Source organism: Molothrus aeneus, chromosome 1, assembly GCF_037042795.1.
Source record: "Molothrus aeneus isolate 106 chromosome 1, BPBGC_Maene_1.0, whole genome shotgun sequence".
NCBI lineage: Eukaryota > Metazoa > Chordata > Aves > Passeriformes > Icteridae > Molothrus > Molothrus aeneus.
Window position 1 is genome coordinate 17814394 of NC_089646.1, and position 27857 is coordinate 17842250.

The 27857-nt window shown below is 38.5% G+C and overlaps 1 protein-coding gene across 2 annotated transcripts in view; it reads left to right on the top strand.

The window, feature by feature from the left end:
- Nucleotides 1–27857, top strand: part of ARHGAP21 (Rho GTPase activating protein 21) — a 111634-nt gene that overhangs the window by 71665 nt on the left and 12112 nt on the right. Inside the window, exons 7-13 of one of the 2 annotated variants that reach the window (XM_066552172.1) lie at nt 6849–6878; nt 8420–10376; nt 24972–25130; nt 25285–25387; nt 25476–25512; nt 26008–26133; nt 26887–27171. In XM_066552172.1, the coding sequence (XP_066408269.1) occupies nt 6849–6878; nt 8420–10376; nt 24972–25130; nt 25285–25387; nt 25476–25512; nt 26008–26133; nt 26887–27171 (2697 nt within the window). The remainder of the gene's footprint in view (nt 1–6848; nt 6879–8419; nt 10377–24971; nt 25131–25284; nt 25388–25475; nt 25513–26007; nt 26134–26886; nt 27172–27857) is intronic. The other variant, XM_066552180.1, reaches the window with a different exon arrangement.

The following is a 27857-nucleotide window of genomic DNA, read 5'->3' on the forward strand; positions in this document are numbered from 1 at the left end:
TGGGGTCTTTTTTCATGGTTGGTTTTTTGGTTTGTTTTTTCTTTTTTTTTAAATTGGAACTGTGAATATGTATAAATGCAGGAATAATACTGACATTTAAATTATCTGAATGCCCTATGCATCTAATGCAGTCTTATAGCCATAATAGTGTAAGAATCTGGACAAGGCAGGAGTTGCAGTTTTAAAGTTAAACATTTCTATTTGTCTGCATGGAAAGGTCTTAGACACATCATCTCTCTGCTGGCAAAACACAAAGTGCAAAACTTCAGGTGATGTAGACATGTAAAATAATGGGTTGTATATAACTTGTTATATCAACAGGTGAGATGGGGGCAGAGGGCAGAAAAGGATGATTGTTGCCATTATGGGTTAGGAAGGGATATTAACAAAAAGAAAATAAGGCCATTGTCCTTGAGAAGATTGAGGGGTAAAGAAAAGAGGAAAATACCTGACTGTGGAAGTTCTAGGAAAAGATTAGATATATGAAAAATCTTGAGGTGTCATTATACAAAAGGTCCTTCTGAGTTTTCAGATGTGATAGGAGTTATGAGTTTTGTATGTGAGGTTGCTCTCTTGAAGATAGAAGGAGGATTAGGTTTGACAGGTAAAGTCATCACTTTGCAAAAAATGCTTTGCATTGACCCTGTAGCTTGTGTGAGTTCCTTCAGTTGTTCACTGTTAGGTTGGGTCATGATACAGAAGAATTTTATGCTACTGTTTGCTAAGATGCATTTGTTTGGGATAAAGTGAACTGCCTTTGAGGGCTTCCAGTTGCACACAGCATTTTCCAGAGGAAAGCTATGGAGGCACAGGTGTTTCCTGTATCCATGAGGCTGAGAACTGGGTGTACTTGGGCCTATAGGAAATGACCTCTGATAGCAGCAGTTTGTTCATTCAGTCCTGTCACAGAACACTTCAGTATACATGTTTCCAAGTGTCTGTCTTTGATGGCTGAGCTGCAACTTGTGAAAAAAAAGATTATAAACATGAATTGCATCTTACAACAGTGTCTGTCAGTTGTGGCCTGTAATTGTATCTGTTTTAACCTACCACACAGGAGGGAAGATTTTGGCACTTCTAAAATAATTTGCAATCTCTTGAGACAGTACATTCTCAGTAGCTTCGGTAAAATGAAGAATCTGTACCATTCCTCTGAATTATAATTGAGGAAAACCACCTGAAGGTGTGTTATGTAAGCTATTATAGAATGTTAAATAACTTAGTTGTTTTCTGTGACATATGTCACTGTAAATGTCTTCGAATAATGTTGCTCATTGCAAATTGATGTTAAATACCAGTATGCTATAAAAATAGCAAAACTTTAGGCACTACTGGATATTGTAGTATTAGCTAACAAATGGTATATCTAGTGCGAAGAGAATGGAATAGTTTCATTATATTCAGGAATGATGCTGGTTGTGCTAAATTTTATAGTACTTGGCAGTCTACTCCATGTACTCATGACTGAGGGCTGGAAATACAGATGCTTGTTTCTATCCTTAGTTTGCTATTTATAAACCTTGAGTTTAGTCTTCAGAAATATCCATAAATGTCTGTGAACCTCTTGGTATATTGAGTTTCCAGAAAACAGGGGCTTCAAATCCATTCATCAGTAGTAACAATGAAGTGGCCCAATCCCCAGGCCATTGCTCCCTGTGGCATGTGAACAGTGCTTACTTGGAAGGGAATTACATGTGAAATCCTACCATTAGAGAAACCAATGCCACTCGTGTTTGTTCACTCGTGTGATGTTGACAATGTCATTTTGTGGATGGGGAAAAGGGTATTTAATGCATCTATATCCATAACAAAATCTTGAACTCTGGACAGCTGTGTATGTATTGGTTTTTTTCATGCTCCTCCTCAACTTTATGATAAATTTACTTAAATTTATCAAAAGAGATTATTTTGAAATATTTTTAGGTATATGACCATTTTTAAACTAGGAAGAGGATTATTTTTATGTCATGCTATCCTTGGTGGTTCAGATTTGATGCATCTATATGCAATTTCTGTAGCATTCTTACCCTTTTTTGACAGAATTTTGGCATCTTGTAGGTTTTAGTACTGCTGACTTCATGCAAATGGGAAGATGCATTTAGGTCAACTACAAATAGTTCATATTTCTCAAGTGTATTCAATGAAATTGTTGCTGTTTTGTAGCCTTTGGATAACAAGTTTAATGCTAAAATACTGTTTAAATTTTGACAACTTTCCAGTTGTTCAAAAGCTTTTTGTACTATGTGGAAAATACTGAATGTAAAGGTGCTCCATAGAGTAAATTGAGTTTTCTAAGCCTATTTACAGGTGAGCATTATTATGAGTATTGTCAGTAGGCTTTGTTGTGTCTAGCATGTCCTCTGTATGCCGGATTTTTGGACCGTTTTTTCTGGGAATGTTTCATCTTGGAATGTACTTACTTACTAACAGTTCCTTGTGCATGCAAAAAAGAATACAGCCTTCAAATCACTGATTTTCTAAGTACCAGGCACTTGAAAATAGCATTCTTTGAAAAATGGCATCTTTAATATGATCTGCATTGGAGCTGTTTATTTAGAAAGTTATTTGTAATGTATGTAGCATATTAATCATTATATATGATGCTTATTAGAGGTAAATATATGTAGATATTATTTTGTAGATGTATATAACTATGTTGTGTATAAAACATACATACTATAGGTAAGGTATCCTTTAGATTCACCATTCATTTTCTAGCACTTTCTCACTGCACTGACTCAAAAGTTCACCTTACCTAACTTTTAGCCTATCTCCAATAGTTTTATTTCTAAGAAAACATTTCCTTTCAGGAATGGTCCCTAAAGGTAAGAGGTTACTTCTGGTCTTAAGGGTTGTCACCATTACATTTAATTAGTGTCCAAATCTGTTGAAATGTTCCTTAGCCTTCCAGAAAGAACTTTGCAGTTTCATTTATAGAAAGATGTTATTGAACAGTCTATGAATAATGGTAAAGGTGAAAATAAAAGGTGGCTGTTTACTACTGTGTTTTTGATAAATTTAGTTAAATCTTAATCTTTCCTCAGAATTACAGACCAATGAAGCTGCAGATCAGTAACTGAAAGTTTACCACATTTGAACAGAAATGTTTCTCTTGTCATAGATACTAGGGGAACCAAATATCCTAGGTGGGAATTACCGGGAAAATTAGTAAATGTCAACTGAAGCACAGATTTTCTTTTTTGTTTTTCCTTCTTTCTAGTCAGGTAATATGGAAATTTCCAGTATATTGGAAGATCTGTACAGCAGAGAAGAGAGTGCTGCATTATCATTTCTGAACTTAGAATTTTTGTGGGATTTGGTGGCTCTCAAGGCCTTGTAGTACACTGAAATTGCCAGCTGTGCACCTATAATTAAAACAGAAAAAAAAGGGGGGGGAGAACCCCCTCTAACAACAGCAAAAAGAAAAATAACTTAAATGAGGAAATGTATCCTAGAGTTTTACATGCCCCTGTAACCTTGTGTCTCTGACTACAGGTCTGCCCACGGTTGGCTTCAATGTTAGAGACTGCCAGTTTAATTTTGTTTTTCTTCCTGTGACCATCCAGTTGCATCAGACCTAGTGGAGCAAAATGGCAAACTGTGAAATACTTTCATTTGCTTTATCTTTTAATGAAGATAGAGATGTTTTTCTAAGTAGCTGTATTTAGTCCCGAGGCTTGGAGCACTTTTTGGTTCCAGGTTTTGTGCTGAGTTACTGATGTGCACAGAGGTTAATATTAAAGCTCTGGCAGCAAATACAATGGAAGGCAGGGTGTGGTGTGAAGACACAGTGACCTAGAGAAGAGACTTAAATTTTGTTGTCAAACAATGCATGCTAGAAAATAACATTTGCATCAACACTCCTAACCACAATTTAGACTTTACATGAAAGTCTCTTACACAGCTTGTATTTGGAAATAAAACTTATTTGGCTTAAGGCATTAAATTTTGTATACTAAAAATGCCCTGCCTTTAGGAAGAAGAGGTATGCATTTTTTGGGTTTTTTTCAAATAACATTACCTGACTGTAGTGTTTGGGTGTCTCAGAGTAAAATGAAAGCACTTAAACTGTATTACTAACATTCTTGCCAGAACAAACTGTAACTAGAAAATGTTTCCTTTTAAGACAGAGGTGAACCTATTCTGGTGTGCAGTTTCCATACTCATGATGACAGTGAGATTAGGTTAAGACTGGGGAAGAGAACAATTTACTAGTGAAGAAATAAAATCTGAAGCCAAACTGGTTGGAGAAGGAAAGAAGAATGCCTCAAGCTCAGTCTTGCAAGGAGTTGGGCATGTTAGCTTCTGATTCATCAAAATGCTTATCACCAATTTGTGAATAGTTCTGTTGAAGTTGGTGTTGTTATTCACCCTGTAGTGGAGTGAAGCACACCCATCCTCAGTGAAACATAGGACTGCATGTCTTCATGGATTTGGGCTGATGGGTGTTGGATATGGTCAGTTTGAGCTCTTGAAAGTACTGGGTTTCCCTGTGATTCTTTCCCAGAGGAATCCCCATGCATTTGTCTGTTACTGTTCTAGCATCTAACAGCATAAAATCAGGGGGGTAAAAACGGGACCAAAGCCCTTCAGCTGAATTTTAGGTGGTTAATTAAATACCTTGTAAAATTGTTTATTTGCTTAAAATGTATTTTGCCTATCATGAATGTTTTACCTTAGGAGTTAAACCCTTAACGGTTCTACAAATGCGCAGTAAGAAATTAATCCTTTACCATAGGAGTTTGCAAACTTAGGGCAAACAAAACTAGATTGCAAGGTGGGAAGAAATGGTACCCAGTAACCAGAAACATGCTGAGTTCTTATTGTAAGAGCAGTAATTTTCTTCTAGTAATTGTTGCAGAGCTGTTATCCATCAGAGCAGTTAATGTCACTCTAAATTGCTGTATTTGTATGTTAGTCTTTTGAAACTGCCATTGTTTTGAGAAGGTGAAAAAGAGCTCATAAAACATCTAGACTAATTTTGGGACCATGTTGGAACTTCTGAATAACTGCTGAGTATCTAGTTCTGGAAATGGAAGGCTGGTGTCTGAATCAGGAGCATCACTAATCTGGATATTAAAAAAAAAATTTGTTCTCTAAATTGTGAGTCTTTTTTTGTTTGGCTGATTTGGTTTTTTTTATAAGACTGTAAACACTTAAAATTCAGCCATACCCTAATGATATTTTTATTAATGTGTCCTGTTGCAATCACTTAGAGATTAAGGTAGCTTTTTTCATATGATTTTTTGTTAGAGAAACTAAACTGACAGAGTAATACTCAAGCTGTGTTTTGTGTGGTTGCAAAATATGTTAAATATCAAAACAATGTATAAATACATCGGTGTATTTCTAATAATAAATACATCGGTGTATTTCAAATTTCTTAGTCTCTAAACCTCTTCTAAAAATCTCATCACTTTGTGCTTAAAGCAGTTAAAATATTTCATTAATAAAAAGGCTGATAATACATCCTTCAGTGTGACATTTGCAGGATACATCCATCAGTTTCTTCGTAATTTGCATTATTTTCTGTAGGCCCTTAATCAGAGTTATGAAACAAAGATATCAAATACTCTTTGTGGAAGTATCACAATCTCTTTCTTGGAAGTATTCTCTGCTTTGTTTCAGTGCTTTCTTGGGTAGTGGGTGGAATGAGATTGAGAGGAGAAGTACACTTCCCAGTAACTGTCTTACACAGAACTGGCAGTCTGTCTGTCTGAATATACCTGCAATCATGGAAACATAATTTTTTGGGGGAGGAGAAAACCTAGCTGATCTCATTTTGGACCCTGTGGGAATGCTGTCCTCTGAAGGTGATATTTTAATACCTGTGATAAATTTTGTCAAGAGCTGAGAACTTATTTTTATGCTCACCTGTAGTCTTTGGCTACAATCAGATCACCCCAGCTTTGGAGTTTAGCCTTTGTGCTGTCAAAGTCAATGAAGCATTGTTTGTCCGGGGAATGTTTTACAAAAATATAAATGGGTTATTTTCTGTTGGTGTAATGTGTGCACATCCCAGAGAAGGTGGGATATTGGCTGTTTTATCAGCTGTATAAATTGATAAATATTTTCTGATTAGGGGGCAGTATATGATGATTTTTGTTTGTCTTGCATGCCAGAAGGATCTCACTCAATCTGTTTTTTGAGTCTTCAGCATCTGTTCAATTTTTTTCAATTTAATTCTTCAGCCCATCAAGATCTTAAATAGCCATTTATTTAAAGGTTATTATTCCTTCCCCCCATTAAATGTGTCAGTGGAAGCCTGTCCTGATTTTTACTATAAGTGGAGGAAAAAAAATTACAGATCACATGAGGAGAGTATTTCTGCAGCATCATTCCTCTAATTTCAGATGTAGAGGCTGAAAGCAGCTGCAGTCAGCTGACAGTTGGTGGTCATGTTCGGATATACGTGAGGAAGGGGCGTGCTGTTTTAAGTGCATAATGAAGCCGTTGTTTCGTCACCAGGAAGCAGGGATGGATGGTAGCAGCCCAGGGAAATGAGAGACAGTGATGTTGCTGTAGTGGAAGGGAAATCTCATCGCACGGAGCCAGAGCTCTCTGCAGGCAGCTGTAGGGATGCACAAGGCAAAATGGCACAGACGTATTTTGCTTTCTGTAAAGGTACAGGATAAACGTAAGGAGCAGATTAAAGTCTGAGATGGACATGCTCACAAGGAGGGTGAAGTTATTTTTTATGCTCTACTGCCCTTTATGTCTGTTGGTACCTTCCAGTGAAATCAGTGTAGCTGTATTTTTAGCTTGCTGTAGTCAACATCAATATGACAAGATAATTCTGTCTTTACATCTGCAAACAGTTTTTACTGTGTTTTCCTGTTTTCTGCCAGCTGCAGTTTACAAAGGATGTCACAGCACTGGTAAGAAATGTACAGTAGCCATTTCTCTGATGGTTTTGTAAGGCATGTTTTTCTTAATGATTTGTGAGAAGCAAGAATATGAAACAGCAAGTTTGATAATGAGCTAGCTAGTCAGAGCTGAATTTTCTTCATATTGCTGTTCTCTTGATTTATGGTTTGTGCCTGTGTTATTTGGTCTGTTTTCTCTCAGTATGCTTTAATATTTTGCACTTCACTAATGCTCGGTGTAACATTGCAGCAATATTGGAAATGCCTCGCCCTCCTCTCTACTTTGCTCTGTGTTAATTTTATGGCTGCACTTGGGCTTTTATAACTGTCTGCTGTTAAGGCAGAGCACATTGATATACTGGAATTGAGCATGTTATGGTTAGAACAGGAAATGCTGTGATATGATAGCACTCCTAAGTGTATAAAAGCCCTGAGAAATTATTTTAATCTTCTGTTACATTGGCAGGCTCTGCATTGGCTCTTTATTTCATTATGTTCAAACTGAACAAAGTCATGCTGAAGTTTTTCAATAATAGAATATTGTTTAAGTATGCTGTATGCTTCTCAATGATATATTATTGTGAATGTTCTGTTCATTTCACAATGACAAATGCTGCTTTCAGAAATGCTGCAGAAACGTACTAAGTAAAACATAACCATCTTTTTCTTAGGAGTCAGGTTGTTATGCATGAAGATGCAAAGTGCACTAGGGAAATTAGAGATTTCATTTTGGGTTTCAGTAGTGCATGGACAGTGGTGAATATGAATTTTCATAATATTTTTACCTCAAAGTAAAAATGCTGAATATCATTAATATTTTTACAGTAAAATTTATGTACCATGTACTTGCTGTAAAATATAAGATGACTTAGAGGGTGTTGGCTCACAACAATATGTTACTGCTTCAATTTATTCATTATATGTTTAGGAACAGTAGCTTTTATGTAGAAGACATCCTATTATGTATGACTATTTATTATATTTATATAAAAATTTATTTATATTTTGTGTGTGTACGTATATTTATTTGTCTGTACTTTTCATATGTACTGCAATAAGTGAACAGAGTTGTTTTATACCCTAAGTGTATAGAGAATTTTCTAGTGCTAGTTGAATTTATTATGCAGCATTTTAACCAATTGAGCGCTGTGAAATTCCAGTTTCCAGCAATGGGAGGCTTAAATGAGAAAAATGTGTAAAGTATCATGTTATAAAGCAGAATTCAAGAGGAGGAAAATACTGTGTTGTGTGCTCATGGATTTTGAGAAAACTGACTCAGTGCCCTGCTCGCAGTATTTCCTAGAATTGGTCATCAGTTCAGTTTTTTAATTGTTGAGGGAAGGAATGTATGTCATGATTTTGCTTGTTCTGTTTCTGCTCACTAAGGGGCTGGAATGCTGGTTGTATCTTTTGAACTAACATTTTATCTGAAATTAGGAGTGTGAATTTTGAACCTGTGCTCCCCTCCCTTGAAGCTTGATCATGCAAATGCTAAATGGCAAACTTTTCCATCTCCCTCACTACTGAATACTCACTTAATCTTCTCTCCACAGGCGTATTCCCAAGATGCCTACCTGAAAGGCAACGAAGCCTACAGTGGTAATGCCCACAACATACCTGAACCACCTCCGATATGTTATCCACGCCTGACATCCGCAGCCTCTGTTAAGGCACAAGCTGGAGACAAACTCCCTTCTGACTTCTCACTGGGGAAGCAGCAAGTCAGTAGACCAGTCCGGGCATTGACACAGCCAGAGAGGGCCTACAGAATGGAAATACAAGTGCCTCCATCACCAACAGACATTGCAAAATCGAATACAGCCGTGTGTGTTTGCAATGAAACTGTAAGGACTGTTATTGTGCCTTCTGAGAAGGCTGTAGATTTGACGTCTTGCAGAAATAACCATGCTGGTCCATCACACAGGACAGAGGAAGTAAGATACGGCATTAAAGATCAAAACAGTCTAAAAGCATGGACCACCACATCGCCACCATCTTTAGTGTCCACTGCCATTGTACTTCCTCAGACTCCAATAACGAGACCAGTTGATGCAACTGTAACAGTAAGTAAAGCTTCAAATTATGTAGTATGTCCAGAAGGCATCCCAAACACTAGACCTTCTACTCAAGCCACAGACTCGCCCTCAGTCTCTACTAGTAATCACTACAGTTCTCCAACCTCCCACCAGCACATAGACTGGAAGACCTACAAGACTTACAAGGAGTACATTGATAATAGGCGCATGCACATGTACGGCTCCAGAACAATACAGGAAAGATTAGACAGCTTAAGGGCAGCTTCTCAGAACACAACTGAGTATAATCAGGTGGTGCCAAGTCGCACTGCTTCTCAGGTACGGCGCAGGAGCACCTCGCACGACAGGGTTCCGCAGTCTGTCCAGATCCGGCAGAGAAGCGTATCCCAGGAAAGGCTCGAAGAGCCCGTGCTGATGAAAGAATGGCCACGAAGTGCTTCACAAGATACTCTGACTTCACCTTCAGCCAATGCTAGAAATCACAGGGCTCGGTCGTGGGATTATCTCAGCAAACAGGGTGAAGTGCTAGAAAATTTTCATTCTGAGAATATGATTGCAGATGCAAATGGAGATAGGAGAAAGACTTACAAATGGACAGGGTTTACTGAACAAGATGATCGTCGAGGTATTTATGACAGATCTAGACAACATGCATTTCATATGTCCCTTCGAGGTCAAAATTTTCCTATTGCTCCAAATACTTATATTTCAGACAACAGGAGAGCAGGTAGTAGAGCTTCTCTGCCTGGTTCTCACTTTCAGAAAGTTTCACCAGATATCAAAATGTTACAGCCTTCTCGTGATTCGCAAACTCCTGGGGGAGTTTCAAAATCTGCAGGTGTTTCACAAGAGAGGTTGTGTCTCACACCAGCCAGAAGTTCTAAAAGTAGCTCTCTGAAGAACTCCGCTCCCTATGCAGCAAAACCATCGATTCCCCTTAACCAGGGCTTGGATGCTATTGCCAGTAAAGACCAAAGAACAGTAAATCACTTGCATCAAAGCAGTCTGTTAAACCAACAGTCAAGGACCCGAGCCGAAGGTGCCCCAGATCACAAAACAGAAACTGGTAAAAACATCCAGCCCTCCTCTCTGGCTCCATCTTCTGCCAAACTTGTTCAGCCAGCAAGTGAGTGTTTAACTACCTCTGACAACGTAGATGGCTCCATCAGACAAAAGATTCATGGTGTTGAAAGGGAAGATGTTCGTGAGTCTGAAAGTCTGCAAATGGATGTTCAGGGAAATGACAAAGACACGGTGGTTATGCGGGACAAATCACCTTCTGGCCACCAAACTCCCCAGCCTTTGAGGCATCAGTCCTACATTCTTGCTGTAAACGACCAAGAGGCAGCCTCAGACACTACCTGTTGGTTACCTAATGATGCTCGGAGAGAAGTCCATATAAAAAGAATAGAGGAAAGGAAAGCATCGAGTTCCAGCCCACCTGGTGACTCTTTGGCTTCAATTCCATTTATTGGTGAGTTAAATTATTTCAGTGTACATCAAATGCTTTTCTCTCCTAAAGGTGATGAAAAACAAGATGCCAGGTAGCTGACTGCTATTCCTGTAAACCCTGAGGTTGAGAGGCATGGGAGATTTTTCTCATCTAAAATAACTATGGGTTGGTAAAAGGAAAAATATTTTTCAATGGAGAAAAATAATATTCTGTTTTGTTTGGGGGTCCTGGAGAATGAATGTAAAAAAGCCCACAGTGATGTAGTATTTTTCTAGAGTTTTCTTTACCCTCTGGGTAAATCTGTGTTACATAACTCCATCTGGTTGTCAGTCCACATAATGTTGTGATGTTACATATAGGGACAACTGGCATTTGCAGCACCTTTGGAATATTTGTACTTCTCTAGTAAAAAAATATACTTGGAATCCAGTATAGAAAGAATATGGATGCAAATCCGTGTAAGAGTGATTTGTGGGGAAAAATTGTTTTTCAGCTGAATAGGTATGGTGAAAGCCTTCTGAGACAGATGGAGAATAGATGAAAGCTGTTTCAGGTGAAGGGATAGCAATAAAAAGAAGTGGATTTGCAAGTAAAGATGCTAATGTGGATATGAATGAAAGGGCTTGTAGAAGCAGAATCTGAGAAGGCAAAATGATTTTCCTGTGTGCTGTGACACGAGCAGGTTTGGAATTAAAGAGAGTTTCTGGGAAGGGAAGAAAAGGAAGGATTGGATATAGTAGAAAAAATCAAATTATATTGGATGTTGGATATATGATGAATTAGTGTCTTCTGCTGAAGAGAGAGTTACAGTGGCAGAGCATTTCTGTTCTATCCAAGTAGTCAATGCCTCTGTTGTCTTTGTCCTGCTGTTGTTGTTGGGTTGGATTTTCTTTTGTTGTGGCTGATTTAATCCTTTGTAGTCTGGATGTCTGTGCATCATTTTTCACAGGAGTTGATTTATACCTGACTCTCTGTGCTCTTGAATTTAGCGTAGGAAGTACTTAGAAAGTACTGAATACAGAATTTTGATTCTCAGTCTCATCAGTGGGAAAACAACTCTTTTTAATGATACTTTTTTTTTTTAACACATGAGGTTAAGAGAATTACAGATACAGTGTCTTAGCATAATTGTCTTCTGCTGGGGATCTGAAGCAGTGATTTTTTTTCCCCTAGTATTATGTATAATATCTGCTACTAGTTGAAAGTGAATAACCAAAAAACAGAAGACGCTTTGTGTTCATCAGAAAATGGAAATCCTACAAAAGATACAATAATTCTGTTGTTTTGACAAAATACTGGTAAGACATTAAAAAGTACTTTCTTAGCCAGCAGGTAATGCTTTTGTTGGGTTTTTCATTTTGAATGGGAGTTGTATAGATCTTTTTCATTCTTGTTACTACTGGATGCATCAGTGTAATTTTAGATTTTTCTTCAGACCCAGCCAATCTTTATTTAAGGATTAGCAAAGTTTGTGAGGCATGTAACTGATCTTTGTGCAGGATTTTTCAATACTCTGCCTAAAATCAGTGTTGAGCTCCTGACAAACATTCCATGTTTGCTGGAAGTATTTTAATCCCGTACAGTTGAAATGTCAGTTAAAGTCAGATCAAGATTGGTAACGTCAAGCCCAACCTTTTGTACACCATCTCCTTTCTTGGTTTTGTCAAAGATTTCCCATGAACTTTTATATGGTGACTTGTTTCCGTATTTTAGAGAAATGTGTTGATTAAAGTTCAAAGAAGCCTTAAACATGTCAGTTGAACTTTATTTGGTAACAGCTGAGCAGTTCAGAAGGAACAAAATTGTAATTCTCCATTGCAGCCTCTTGGCATAACACCACATGGGATTGAATTCTTTTAAGCCTCTTGGAATGAAACCTCCTGAATGTTCCAGAAATACTGAAACCTGATGCTTCTAGAGCCTGGGCGCTATCTGAGTCAGCATGGTCCTTGTGACTGTCTTCCTAGCAAGAAATTCCTGTGCCTGTAAAGGGGTGGTAGAAAATTTCTACCCCAGCTTCAGCACCTTGAATAGGAAATAATAAATAGGAAATAATTAATATTTCCTTGAGGAGGAAATAATGAATATTCTCTCTGAATAGAAAGAGCATGAGATGTTATGAAAGTGGAACACTTCTTATGTTAGGGTTTATATGCATTATTCTAACTTTGCTTGTTTTGCTATCATTATGTCTAATTACAACTTGACTTGTTAAAAGCTGTACTTAATCAGGCAGATAAAACCCTAGATCTGCTTTGAAATTCAGTTAAAGGCTTTTTAACTCTTCAGATGGAAAATCACTAGGAATTTTGGTTTAGGGTTTTCTTTTGGGTTTTGAGTTCTTTTTTCCTTCTCTGATTATTGAGAAGGATCTTACTTTGAATGAAGACATACCTTGGAGTATGACAAATGGCTTTATTCCCCTTATGCTTATAACCATAGAGTAGGATTTTTTGCATTCTTCAGTTTTATTGGATAGAATGAATTTAATACACTTACTGAAGTTACTTGTACAGCAGATACTTGGAGTAGTGTAAAAATGTAAATTTGGGGGAGGGTAACAAATATCTTCCAAGGTCACAGATTGCTACCTTTTAAAATATGTGTGGTGTTTAAAATATTTGTGGTGTGTCTATTTTTATCACCTCTTTCTGCTTATTAAAAGTAGTAGATATGGCCAGGACTGTATTTTGGTAGAAATTCAGCCGGAACAGTTAGCTTTTGCAGCGGCGTTTTGTGACTAGCCCACTTCTGAGAACAGCACAACATCAGGGTGATTTTAGCTCTGGGTAAGTAGTTCAGTGCCCTGCACCACAAACAGAAATCCAAGCAGAGTTTCTGTTGAGCTTCCTTTCAGCAGATTCTTGCAAGGATCATGGTGGGTTACTGAACAGCTGTCTTTCGACACTAGTCTTTTCAAAAAGGTAGTTCAGAAGCAGGGAAATTTAAATTTTAATCTCTCATTTAAATAGAAATGAGAGATCTGTTCAGACCAAACCTAGTAGGTAGCTGTAATATCTTTTATTGGAGAAACGGATTTTTTTGAAAATATTAGGTAAAATATTGTGTATTTAAACTCTTCAGGTAAGCACATGTTCTTGTGGGGTGATGAAGCTGCCAGCTTTACAGATAAACATACAGTGGTATTGCACTCTTCACTGCTTTCCATGTGCTACTAAATGCAGGATATTGTGATTCTCAGAAAGCTGCTCTTTCTATTTCAGGTCCAGAGAAAAGCTGTGTTCTTAAAATGCTCTTTATTGTTTCAAACTATACATGTTAGTCTAGTGACAGTCTACTCTTTTTACTCAGAAAAGGCCTCACCTGTTCTCTAGACTAATAAAAATACCATTTTCTCTGTCAGTGATTATATTAGCAATTGTGGTGTTAGATGTGCGTTTTTCAGACTTGCAATTTTTGCATGATTTCTGTGCTAGAGGACAACAAATGATAATTTTCTGGCCTACTGGGTAATTTTTGGATGAGTTAATGTTCACTGGAATGGAAAGTAGAATGCTGCTAAACATCCTGATAGACATGGATGACAAATGGTGTCTCTCAGGGGCCCTTACTGGGACCAGGGATATTAAATATCTTCATTGGTGACACAGATAGCACTGTTGAATGCACCTTGGCAGATTTGTGGATGACACCAAGCTTGAGAGGTGCTGTTGCCACACCTGAATGATGGGATGTCATCCAGAGGGACCTGGACAGCTCGAGAAGTATGCACATGGGAATCTGATGTGGTTTAACAAGACCAATGCAAGGTGCCCTGAGTCAGGGCAACCCCTGGTGTCAGCTCAGGCTGGGGAATGGGCAGAGTGAGAGCAGCCCTGCCCAGAGGGGCTTGGGGGTGCTGATGGGTGAGAGGCTGGACATGACCCAGCCATGTGCACTCCCAGCCCAGAGAGCCAAACCTGCACTGGGCTGCATCAAAAGCAGCTGGTAAAGGGAGGGGATTCTGTCCTTCTGCTCTGCTGGTAAAGGGAGGGGATTCTGTCCTTCTGCTCTGCTTTGGTGAGACCCCACCTTCAGTGCTGCATCCGCCTCTGGCGTCCCCAGCAGGGAAGGTGTGGACCTGTTGGAGCAAGTCCAGAGGAGGGCCAAGTTTATTAGAGAGATGAAGCACCTTCCCTGTGAGGAAAGGCTGAGAGAATTGGGATTGTTCAGCCTGGAGAAGAGAAGGCTTTGAGGTGCTGTAATTGTGGCCTTCGTCCTGAAGAGAGTCTACAAGAAAGATGGAGAGAAACTTTTTGCAAGAATGTGTAGTGAAAGGACAAGGGGCAATGGATTATTTAAACTGATAAAATATTAGGAGGAAGTTCTTTACTGTGAGGGTGGTGAAACACTGAGACAGGTTGCCCAGAGAAGCTGTGGATGCCCTATTCCTGGAAGTATTTAAGGTCTGGTTGGGTGGGTCTTGGAGCAACCTGGTCTAGTGGAAGGTGTCCTGCCCACAGTAGGGGGCTTGGGTTTCCTTCCAGCCCAAACAATTTTATGAGTTTTGTAACTGTTGAGAAAATGTTGATTCAGAACATAGTTATTTTATACACATTTCATAGACATAAATGTTTAGTATGCATGTCTGAGATTTGCAGCAAGGTTGAAAATATTTTTTGCTTTTTACAGTACTTAGTGTAGAGTAAAAAGAAATGTAAAAGATGTTAATCCATCTCCCATATTGAGTTGCATGAACTACCCACAGGAGAGAAATGGGGGTGCTGCTTCAATACTTAACTTGATTGCAGCACGTGTAGCTGTCAGGCCAGCTTAGTGCTTTGGCCATTACTGGGTGGATGTTCTTTCCAGCTTTGCAGAGGCCTGTCACGTGAAAATTAGTTTTAAACAGATATGTTTAAAAACCTTAGCCTAAACATCATCTTGAAGTTCAAAATTATTTTAAAATAAAATCAAGTGCATAGCCATCCTATTTTATTAAGGAAACTATTAAGTTTTTCCTTAGGCGTACAGTAGCATCACGTAAGTACAAAGATTTTTTCTCAAAGGTGCGATCCCATTTTGAAAATATTTAGCACATTCTTACCCTAGAAAAATTTTAGGTGACTTCATTCCACTATTAATTTGTGAATAACTGAGGGAAAATTAGACAGATAAAAATATCTGACCAGACTTTGAGAACACAAAAATATAGTGAAAATTAGATGAGTGTTCTCCCCCTGACTGAAACTCATATGTTAGGAAAGATATAAGAACAGAATGAGGACATGTGATACTTAATGTTGGTACTTTCTATTCTCCCACTATTTGCACTTTAAAATATCTCTGAGCCAAATGTGATTTTAAGTGTACCATAAATTTCTCTATTCTCTTCTGTATTGCAGTAAAATTTTGTTATCCAATCCCCTGTATTGATTTAAATAAAGATTTGCCAGGGATTTCACAGTTGAAACTACATGGTATTTATTTCCTTAGTGTATGTCTGTGTTTTCCTAAAACATGTCTCCTGTTGACTAAATTCACAGTGTGGGTTGAAAGGGTCCCTAAGGACCATCTGTGGAACCCTCTGCCATCAGTGGAAACACCTTCCACTGGGTTGCTCAGAACCTCCTTCAAACTGGCCATGAACATTTCCAGGAATGGGATATCCACAGCTTGTCTGGGGAACCTGTTGCAGTGCCTCACCACCCTTAAAATAAATTCCTCCATTGCTTCTGCCCTTAGTGCATGCAAACCACCACAGCAATTTCTGTGCTGGTAATCAGACACACTCTGCTGTTCACCATGCTTTAAAAGCTGATCTTCATGCTAATTTTCAAAACCAAATAGTCGGGGGTTTGGGAGGGGGTTTTGGTTTTTGTGGTTGTTTTTTTTTTTTGGTTTGGGGTTTTGGTTGGTTGTTTTGTTTTGTTGAGTTTTTTGGGGTTTTTTTGTTTTGTTTTGGTTTTTTTTTGTATTTCACAACCTGTTTTTTTACAAACATGTCATAAATAAAAGTACTTTGGTACTTGCTGATTAGCAGATAGGGTAAATGTACCTGGCTTCCAGTGAGTTCTGCTCAACCCTGTTGTTATTTTTCTTTTTTTTTTAAATGTTGTTCTTGTTGTTGTCACTGTATATTTTCTTAAAGTATATTAACTAAGGAATTACAAGTTGAAACATTCTAAATCACCTACTATTAGTTAAACTTTTCAAGCAGCTTTATTATACATGTGATTGCATTTATCTTCTTTAGTGCTGGAAGTAGGGGTGTATAGCTTTCCCTTATCAATACTTTAAGTCCTAGGTAATGTATTCAACTCCAAGTACTTTTTGGAAAGTGTAAAGACTTTACTGTCTTGTCTTAGTGGATTATGTGCCATACTTTCCCTATCCTCCCCCTACATCTTAATGCCTCTCTCTGCAGGCTGCTGAGCCTTGGAAGATGACAATGTGAATACATTGAATGCAATTGAAATAAGAAAATAAATTTATATGGTTGCACAACATGCTATGAAAAAAGGTTATGATGGTAGAAATAGACAGTTTGGGGAAGCAAGCAGAAACATTCTCATAAGCAGAAAGGAAGCATTTGAAACAATGTACTCATTCTATTTTCTCATTATGAGGAGGGAGAAACTAAAAAACCTTGGACTTCTCCAGCAGAGATTGTGGTTCATCAGCTCAAAATGTGTGGATTTCTTTAGGGCAAATGGTGGCTGAATACTGATGGCTGATATGCTGTGTTTTAAGGCAAAACTGCTGGCAGTCAAGATGGAAATTAAAATCTTCAGCTATTGTGATAATTTTCTTTTCTACAAGTTACTGCCTAGCTGTTCCAAACTATGAAAATAGAAGTGCAATTGCAGTAGAGATTGGGGCTGACAAATGTTCATTTGTGAGGGCTGTTTCTTCCATTATTATCGTGATAGCATTGGAACAGCTTTTAACATGTCATCAGTGTTTCTAAGATAAGCATCAGTCTTGTATTTTTTTTCCAGGGTTTTACAGTGTGGCCTGCCAAATCACTGTTGCTCCAGGCTGAACATTTCAGTGTTTCTTATCCAAAGAACAGTTTTTAAATCGTAGTGGTATTCTGAAGTATAGCGGCCAAAACACAACATTACAAATTAGTTTTTTAAATACCATTTAAATGCTTCTGTAACTCAAAAATATTTTTTAATTAAAACTTAAAATTGGGAGCAATAATTCCTAACATCTAGAAGAGTTTTAATTGAGTAGAAGCATCAGATTTGCTTGATAGTAATATTTGCAAAGCATACATCATCCTCACTGTGTCATTACAACTTCAAAATTGCAGGTAGTAAGGGAATGCTGTCAGGGTTCTTGGCAATAAAAAATACACCGACAATTGTACTTTTTGGTGTGATGGGGTAATATGGCAAGCAGGAACCTTTAGAATTGCTTTGTGTAGAAAGATAGATAAACTTTTGTTTGACACTGAAATAAACAATAGACCTTCATAGATACAGTTTTTACAATAGTCTGACTTGAAGAATAACCTTGGGAAGCCTTTTCTGTTTGTGTGAAACATAGTCAGTCTAACAAACTTATTATTTACATGAGTGCATTAGCAGAGGACTGGATTTGATGATTCAGGAAGCTTGTTCCAGTTGTGTGTTTCTGGGGCTGAAAGCCATGAATGTGCTCAGCATGCAGACATGTTTCCATTCTATTCTTTTGGCCACACGAGGATAATTACATAAACTAGATATATGAAGAAATTCTTTGTAAAGATAATTAGTGCTGAAAGTACTTAAAAACTAGCCAAAAAAAATGTTTTTGATGATTCTTTTTTGAAAAAATGAGGTAACAGGTCATGAGGAATCCAGGCCAATAGAGTTATCTTTTTTCCAAATCAGGTATTTAAGCCTTGGAAGTCAATACATAAGGGAGCTTTTACCCTTGCAGACTGAATTATAAGATGCAGCAGTTTGTACTGCAGGATTTAAAACAAGAAATCACTGCTGTGGGGAATTTATTAGTCCTTTATGCTATCTTGTATGGTAGCAGAGTTAATTCCATGTAGTTACTTTTGATTCAAATTCGGTTTTATTTGTTGATTGTTTCTGGCCTTCTCACTACTGCTGCAGTTGTATACATGGTATTTTTATTTATTGTCTTCCTGACAGGCTTTTAAGAAAAATGCCCTACATTAGTGTGTCTGTGTTTGCCTTACTGGCAGCTTCTTCTGGGGTTTCTTGGTGACCGTTTTTTTTTTTTATTTCCTTGCCTGTGTGTGGATGAGGATCTTTTTCCTAATCTGTGTTATCTTGTCCATGCTCTGTCCTTTCTTTCCTCATTCTTCTCACTGGTGCCACTTTCCTGCAGTCTCTGCCCCCTGCTGTGCTGTCCCTTGCTCCACTTGTGCCTCGGCAGCCTTTTCTCCACCTCTTTTGTCCTGTCTGCTGCTGAGTTTAAGGAAGGGACACTGTTCCACACGGCTGTACTTTAAAGGAAGTGCTGCCTGTAGCAAGCTGGAGCAAATCTAACCTGAGAGGCACAGAAGGTGTATTAGACATAGGGCAAGAATTTAAAGCTTTTATCTACTGCGTTTAGGAAGAATACTTCAGAGTAAAGTATCGTTGGTGGATTGTGAAAATGCAGAGCCTGTCATGGTATCATGTACTGCGGAGTACTTGGACAGGCCAAGGATGTGGAGTGCAAAACGGTTGTAGACAAAGGGCTGAAATTCAGTAAGGCAGTGCCTCCAAAGTCATCCTGCTGCAGGGTCACTGGCACATCCTGTCAGTCCTTCCATAAAGAGAAGATTAGGGTTTATTTAATTCTACTAATGAGTACTTGATAATTTGTTCCTTCTTTTGTTACATAAGCAAATTAATTTAACATGTAAGATTCATTCTTAAATTGCATCCCAGAGCCATAGTCTGTTGTTCGAGTGAACCATTGAAGAACTAGAGAGGCAATTATGACAATACTTACTGTAATGGCTGTCAGGTAGATGCCATCTGAGTCTATAAGGAACCTTGACATCTTTGGCTCAGCTGAATGAAAATAATGTTTTTAATGGCTCTTTTAGCCCTTTGTTTTGCAGACAGCAGCATGAGCTACCTCTAGCTTTCTGCAGAAGGCTGGGCTTTTTACAATGGATCCCTGATACATTTACACAAGATCTGAGTAACCAAAATTACATTAAATACTACAGGAGCATCTATAAACAAATACCTATTCCAAGAATTTGGTATAGCTGTCAGAAGACCAGTAATATTAAAATACATTTATCTCCTTCAATGCACGCATTTTGGGAAATTGTATGTTGGATAATTTTTTTGTTTCTGGGGGTGCATGCTGTATCAACACTCTTCATGGGACATGTAAAGCTGTTCTTAAGTGTGTATTACTACACAGCTGTTACATTTTTATGATCTAAATCTTTAAATCAGGTAAATAGTCTTTGATAAAATACATACTTGTTGAATTAAGCTTTGTGGCCACATATTCACATTGTTTGTTTAAATTGAGATGCCCAATTAGTGTTTTAAATAGTAACGTGGTCTGCAAAACATTTACTAAATAACACTGTTCCTTCTTAAGGCCTTCTGAGGTGTTGAAATATTGCTTGCAAGACTGCCATGCCTGAAGGGGAATATATGTGAAGAATGACTTTAGCCTTGGGAAGCTAGTTTTTTTTCCTGTAATTTTTTTAGTACCAGTGAAGAAAAGCTTTGGCAAACTGAATCTGTTTGGATTGGAGGAGGAATCACCTTTCTCTGTGAATAATCCCTATTAAAGCATCCCTGCTGGTGGCTGTACTAAAGTCTCTGTGAATTTGTTTCCCATGTGTGTATGATTCAGTTAACTAAACAGCTTCCTTAAATACCTCTTTCCCTTGCTTTCCTACCACCACAAAAAAAAAGAAACCACCAAGCAGCCAAAGCTCAACAACATACAAAAGCAAACCCCACAATCACTACCAGCTTGGATAAAGAGGGTATTCTTAGGACAGCTCCAGTGCAGCTCAGTCCATACCTGTCCATGCAAGCCACTGAAATGCATTTGAAGGTAGTGCCTAAGTGTTTGTGTTCTGCCTGAGGGTTGGTTACAAGTGATGTTCTTCAGGGCCATCTTGTTTAATGTTCATGACCTTGAGAGGAGATAGGATATGCTTATTAAGTTTGGCAACACTAGACTTAGACTCTCTTGGTCTGTATCAGTAAGAAAGAGCACAACCAGAATATTGAGGGAGATCTCCCCCTCTATTTGGTACTTGTTGGGTAAGAGCCCTCACCAGCATGGTCTGAATTCAGCATTAACACTGCCTTGTGGAGAATATGAGCCTAAGAGACCTTCCAAGGCTTGCTTCCACCTAAATAATTCTGTGATTCATTTAACTTACATTTGAGATTCTCAAAACGTGCCCCCTTTTGTGTTCCGGTTGTTCCTTTCAAACCTTAATATTTAAGGGACTGTTCAGGAGATGGGATAAACAAACACATGAAATACTATATTAATCATGATAAAATTGTATTGTAGCAGCTTAATAGGTTATACTATGGATCTGTGCTTTTTTTTCTGTGATTTTGTGTCTGTTTCTTTGAATAGCTGATAAATTGGTTGATACTTAGTTATTCATTCACATAATGGGGATAGTATGTCCTGTTAGTCATGCTTTCATGCCCATGAAATTCTCAGTTTTGAAATCTGATTCTGCCTCTGAACCCATTCTGTATAAAACTCTTGTCTGTATTGGGTTTTTTTCACCTCACCTACATTGTGTGCAGATGCTCTCTATATTTGCAAGTCCCCAGTCTCCAGCTGCATGGCAATACAAGCCTACTGTGATACACAAATTTCTCTGTGCCTTAGCTAGAGGATCAGTCAGTTGTGGTTGGAGCTGTGTTGTAATACAAGTTTTCCGTGTCTTACCCCCATAAATGTTTTCGTGTTGAAGGGTTCTTCCTGAAGCTCATTAGTTGCAACTGTGGACCGGTTGCACTCTCGTGCAAACACAAGTGACAAGTGACATCCCCTCTTGGCCAGAGATGCTCTGTCACTGTGCTGGCCTGGCTCTGATGGCCAGTCTCTTGTGTCGCTTCATAGATAATAATGCAGAACAGATTGTGGTTGAAAAGTATAACATAAAGTAGTCCTGGAATAACAGAATCTAACTCCTGGCCTTGTGCAAGACACCCCAAAAATCACACCATGAGCCCAAGAGCATTGTCCAAACCCTTCCTGAACTCAATCAGGCTTTGTGCTGTGACCATTTCCCTGAGGAGCTGTTCCAGTCCCCAGTAACCCTCTGGGTGAAGAATCTTTTCCAGATATCCCACCTAAACCTCTCCTGACTCAGTTTTGTGCTGTTTCTTTGAGTCCTGTTGCTGGTCACAAGAGTGAAGAAGAGATCAGTGTCTGCCCCTCTTCTTGTGAGGATGTTGAAGGCCACAATGAGGTGTCTGTCCCCTCAGCCTCCCCTTCTCCAGGCTCAACTGACCAAGGGACCTCAGACAGCTCCCCTCCAGACCCTTTACCATCCCTGTGGCCCTCCTTTGGATGCTCTCCAACAATTTAATCTCTTTCTTATATTATGGCACCCAAAACTGTCCCCAGCACTTGAGGTGAGGCCCCTCCAGTGCAGAGCAGAGCAGGACAATGCCCTCCCTCCCTTGCCCTGCTGGCCATGCTGTCCCTGATGCCCCCCAGGACAGGGTTGGCCCTCCTGGCTGCCAGGGCACTGCTGGCTCAGGTTCACCTTGCCATGGACCAGGACCCCCAGGTCCCTTTCCATGGGGCTGCTCTCCAGCCTCTCATTGCCCAGTCTCTACACACAGCCAGGGTTGCCCCATCCCAGGTGCAGAATCTGGCACTTGCCCTTTTGAACTTTATATGGTTGCTCAGGCTTCTAACTTGTCAGTGGCCTCCCTGCCCTTGGCAGGAGTTGACAATTTAATATTGTTAGCATATTTCCATGGTATTACTTTGAGTCCTGTGTCCGGGTGATTAAAATGAAGATGTGGATGAGAACTGGGCTGAGGATGGATCCTTGTGGAACCCCAGCAGTGGCAGGTCACCAGTCTGAGGTCACCCCATTCACTGTAACCCTTTGTGTCCATGATCCAGTTGGTCACCCACTGTGTAACAGGGTTGTCCAGCTGTGAGCTGGATGCTTTCTCCAGAAGGAAACTCTGAGAGACAGTATCAAAAGCTTTGCTGAAGTCCAAAAGGCTTCACCTGCTGGCTTTCCTACCTAGATCAGTGGGTAACCCTGTTGTAGAAGGAAATCAGGTTTGACAAGCAGGACTTTCCTTCATGAAGCTGTGCTGGCTCCGAACAATGACTGCCTTGTCCTCCAGGTGCTTTTCAGTACCTCCCAGGATAATCTTTTCCATGGAGTCTTTGACCTTTTTGTTGCAAACATTTAAAGAGATGCCAGTAATTTGAGGTAGCAACCTGAAAGAGAATTATTTTGTGTGGTTTTTCTTCTGGCTTGTTTGTTCTGTACACTTCACTGCATTTTGGACACAGTAATTTCATTGATGAGTGAGCTGAACACATCCATTCACATGCTGTGTGAGGAGTTTTGGGGTGCAAATATGTCAGTCAAGGAAACTGAACGGGTTAACAAATATTGCAAGCACTTGAAAGAAACATGAAAATACAAGGAATATACGTAGTTTGGATTTTGTGTCTTACTGGACAGCAGCAGTGACATTTGCTAGTACATTAAATTAATAGGCAGAAACTCCTGTGGTGTATGTCATGATTTACTCCATCATCACTTTATATTACATAAAAGCTTGCTATTAGCTGACCTTCAGCCTCTTTGGGGGCTGAATAGTTATGCCTCTCCTATACCAATGTCATTTGCAGTTCCTCTAAAGTTTGCCTATTTCTAAAACAACTTTAATTTTGATTCATCTGGGAATTAGATTCATCTGGGAATTAGATTACTATGAAGTAATAATGATTTGAATAATTATTGTTGCTTTCAGGGACTTACAAACTGTTCTTCCTCATCTGAATTCTTGGATTTAAGTGTTGTGGGAAATGCTGTGTTGCCAGACAAGTTTGTGTTCACAGCTCGCACAGATCTATTTTAAAGTGCTAGTGTTTTTATAACTTTGGGGAGTAGAGACTATGACATTTGAGATGTGTCTGTTAACATAAATAACTTCAACCTGAGCACTTTCAGTCTGTGTGGTATAACTCAATCAATTGCACAGTGAGTGATTATATTCCTTAGTCAACGTTAGTTTTAGGGAAGCTCAGCAGATTAAAAAAATAGGAAATTGAGCTGTTGTAGGTTTGAAATTGAAGTATAGCTGAGCTTTTTCCTGTGTTGCTGTTGTGTTGCTGTCATGAAGTCATCTGTAAATGCTCCTAATTTATCATTTTGGATGCAAGTAAAACATGGAAATTTTAAATTGTAGCATCAGGGTTCAGCGTGAATTCTGTTGCTTTTCCTTTTTATTAATGTTTCTAGTTTGCAGCCGGGTTTTTTGGGATATCCTTTTTTAATTTCAAAAGTTACTGTATTTTTCACCCCAGACAATTTAGAGGCATGTTACTGCTAAACTGTCCTGTACTTTGTTTATTGCCTTGTTCTAAATGTACATTGCCAAATTTTGATGGTACAAGTGCTGCCTTAACAGAACTGTTAGTGACTGTTGGAACAGCACAATGCAGCACACGCAGTTGTGTTTGCACAAAGCAAAGAATAAACCTCTGTCTGCGAGTGTTCATTGGTTTCAATAGGCTTTTCAGTAGCTCTGCATATTACAATTCTTAGCACCTAGAGTACATTCATATTCATTATGGCAGTACAGTTCAGCCCCTGCTCGTGATTTTTTTTCTTTTCCATCCCCTTCTCTACCAGACAGTGAAGTAGAATGATTTCTTTAGTGCTAGCAATGTGCTCTGGAAGATGTTATGGCTCTTTTCTCAAAAAGATGGAAAATGCATCTTTTGGCTCCTTCCATCTTGTAAGAAACATGTTAAATACCAGAATATTTAAAGCTTTTTGGAATCTTTCATGATGACCCTTGTGGCTATTGAGACTGAGAGGTGCTGGGCATGTATGGCATGCAGTCGTTTCTATGAACAATTAGTGGAAGAACTGATTGGTATGTAGTAGTTCCATCTTTTAAAGGTCTGAGTGCTTGCTTCTTTATTTGAATGTACTGAGGATGGGGGGATTGGTTCTTTGAATGCTAGATAGCTGTTTAAAATGCTTTTTCTGTTTGCTTATAACTTGGCTGTTTTATTTGAACACTCTTTAAACCAAATGGCTTTTGATAGTCTCCCCCTGTTTTATTGTGGATATCTGTCTCTTGAGTTCCAACTTACTGATACAATGAGTGTGGGTTTTGCTTATGCATGCCAACAAAAATTCTCTACTTGCAAATAATATTGAGAGATTACCAAATAATTCCTGTTTCTTTTGCACACAGCAAAACTGATTTTTTTTGCCTTTATCTCTAATGTACAATTATCCCAATGAAATGAAATAAGCTTCTCTTAATGAAAAAAACAGTACATTTGACAGTGTGAATTAATTGGACCCTTTTGTTTGTTAGAATGACTTCATGTTTAAGATATCTGATATCCCAGTAATGAGAAGTTCAGACAGCTGTTTGATTTGAGCATTTGATTAATGCATTTAATATGTTAATATATGGAATATTACCTTTGTAGATGAACCGACTAGTCCTAGTATTGACCATGATATTGCACACATTCCTGCTTCTGCTGTTATTTCTGCATCTGCTTCTCAAGCACCAGCTATAACAGCTGTTCCTCCCAGTCCTACATCTCCAATCCCTTTAATTCGGCGACAACTTTCACATGATCATGGTGAGCGTTGATTTCATTCTTTTTCTCTTGCAACTTTTTTCCTTTCACACTCTGGAGATCGGGAGTGAAAATTGTAAACTCTTTATTGCTTGAAATAAATTGCAAAAATGTAATTCAAGTTCCTGCGTACTCAAAAATTTCTATTTCTTTGTAGAATCCATCCGGCCTAGTGTCCTGGATAGCCAGCCTGCCACAAAAACTGAGAGATCAAAGTCATATGATGAAGGATTGGATGACTACAGAGAAGAGGGAAAATCGTGAGTTCATGGAAAAATTATTTAATTTGGACATCTGTTTTTTTAAGTGTTTAAAATCTCATTATAACATTTGTTTTTCTTCCAACAGATCCATTAAGCATGTATCTAGTTTAAAGGGGATTAAGGTAGGTAAATATATATATATAGCAACTCCTAAACATTACCCATACTGCTGTGACAAATGATTTGAATTGTACAGGTCTGTTTTATGAAGTGATGTGCTAAACAGACAGGAAGTTTATTGGAATTGCTACTGATCAAATTGCTGATGTATGCATCATATAACTAAACATGGTATCTTTTTCCCTGGGCCCATCACACGATCCTTGATTTTCATTTTCCTCAGTCTCTGTAAACAAAGCATATTAAATATGGTGGCCTTTTGTGAAAACTCAGTAATGAGAGTCTAAGATTCGTGGAGTTTCTCAAAGTTTTCTTGGCATGTGTAAGGCATGTGCAAGTTTACACACTGTTGTTGTGTGTAAACTTCAGAAGTTATGTTTTCCCAGGACCATATTCCTGGGGACATTTTTAAAGTGAGAAACATCTTGAACATAGGAACTGCAGGCCAATGTCTATAGAATTACACTGGGGGATTCTTTCTGTGATGTTTTCTCTAGGTCCCAGACAGCCAGAAATCTTCAGAAGACTCTGGTTCCCGGAAAGATTCTTCTTCAGAGGTGTTTGGTGATGCCTCCAAAGAAGGATGGCTCCATTTTCGACAGCTTTTTACAGACAAAGGAAAGGTACATATCATGTTTGGGTTTTTAACCTAGGACAAATGCCAAGCTGGTGACAAACTAAGATAAGAAACTTCAAGCCTTCCTGTTTAGGTTTTTTTAAAATTTTTTTGGAGGGGATAATATCATCAACAAGAACATAAAAATTTTAGATCTGTTAGAAATTGACTTCAGTCAGTTCCTCAGCTTTGTCTACAGACTGCTTTCCAGACTGTTTTAATTTTACATTTCAAAGTATCTGTTGAAGTAAACTAATTTCTAATGACTAATTTAATAATAGGAATCAGTCCCTTCGTAGGTGTAATTGCACTTTTTTCCTCTTTCCTAATAATGAAAAAAGTTGTAATTTTTGTGAATGTTGTGGAGTTGAGATCAAATTAACCTTCTGCACAAATACAGACTAATGCTTAAGGAAAACTGTGTGTCTGGAATTTCCTTGGTGTGAAAATGCCATTCTGACTTGAAGGCAGTTTAAAAGGCATGGGCAAGAGTTGCCTAAATGGGAGACCAGAAATGGTCTCATTCTGTTTCTTCCCTGCTGTCACATGTGAACTCACACTCCGTGGGTGGTCTGGGAGGGCAGGTTATGGAGCAATTCACTCCTCTCATGGAGAGCAATTAGGGAATCCCACTTTGTGAAGTCTTCCTGCCAGCCAGGTGGATAACTTTTCTTTGTAAAACATCTGGAGGTAGTTTTGCAGTCCAGAAAGGGGCACTGTAACAAGTAAGCAATCTGACACCTTGGTTGCTGTTTTTCAGCGAGTTGGTGGGAGCATTCGGCCATGGAAGCAACTGTATGTTGTTCTTCGAGGTCATTCACTTTATTTGTACAAGGATAAAAAGGAACAAGTGACCCTCTCTGAGGAAGAACAACCTATAAGCATCAATGCCTGCTTGATAGACATCTCATACTGTGAAACCAAGAGGAAAAATGTATTCCGACTCACCACATCAGACCGCGAGTATCTGTTTCAGGCTGAGGACAGAGATAATATGTTAGCGTGGATTAAAGCAATACAAGACAACAGCAACTTAAATGATGAGGTGATTGTATAATATTTAAAGCACAAGTTGTAGTTTTTGCATTTTAATTCAAAATGCGTTGTGTTTTCTTGTAATTAATACTTGAACAGAAGAATTAACTTTTAATTAACCAGTTGACCAAAATGTGAACAGGAACATAAAAGAAAATGAGGTGAAAGGAAGGATACTGAGTAAATTAAGAGTTTAAAAAAGTCGATGTAATCATAATCAGAAAACAGATGTTTGAAATAAATTAGTTAATGCTGTTGCTGATTTGACTAAAGATACACTTTATAGTAAACTGATCTGCAAAAAATACCTAAGCTTTTTTAAAAGATAATTGCAGGTTTAGGACCAGTGTGGTCCCTCTTCAGACTTCCATTGCAGAGTGTGTGCAGTAGTACAGTGTGAAGAGTTTCTCAGCAGTTAAAAAATGAAACTTTGAAGAAGCCTGTTTCTCTGATTAAAAGCTGATGTTTCTATGAATTAGGCTAATGCTGATTGCCAGAGGCAAATAGCTGCTACTGTACAGAAGGTGTCAATATCTGTCCTAATATTGTCCATTGTGTTTTCATTGCAGTGATGAGCAACAGAGGAATATTTTTATGTCTGTGGTCATGTACATCTACTCAGATTCAAAATAATTATCCAAAGTATTACACAGATAGATAAAAAAGCAGATTTGAATTCATGTCTTTTTCAGCTGT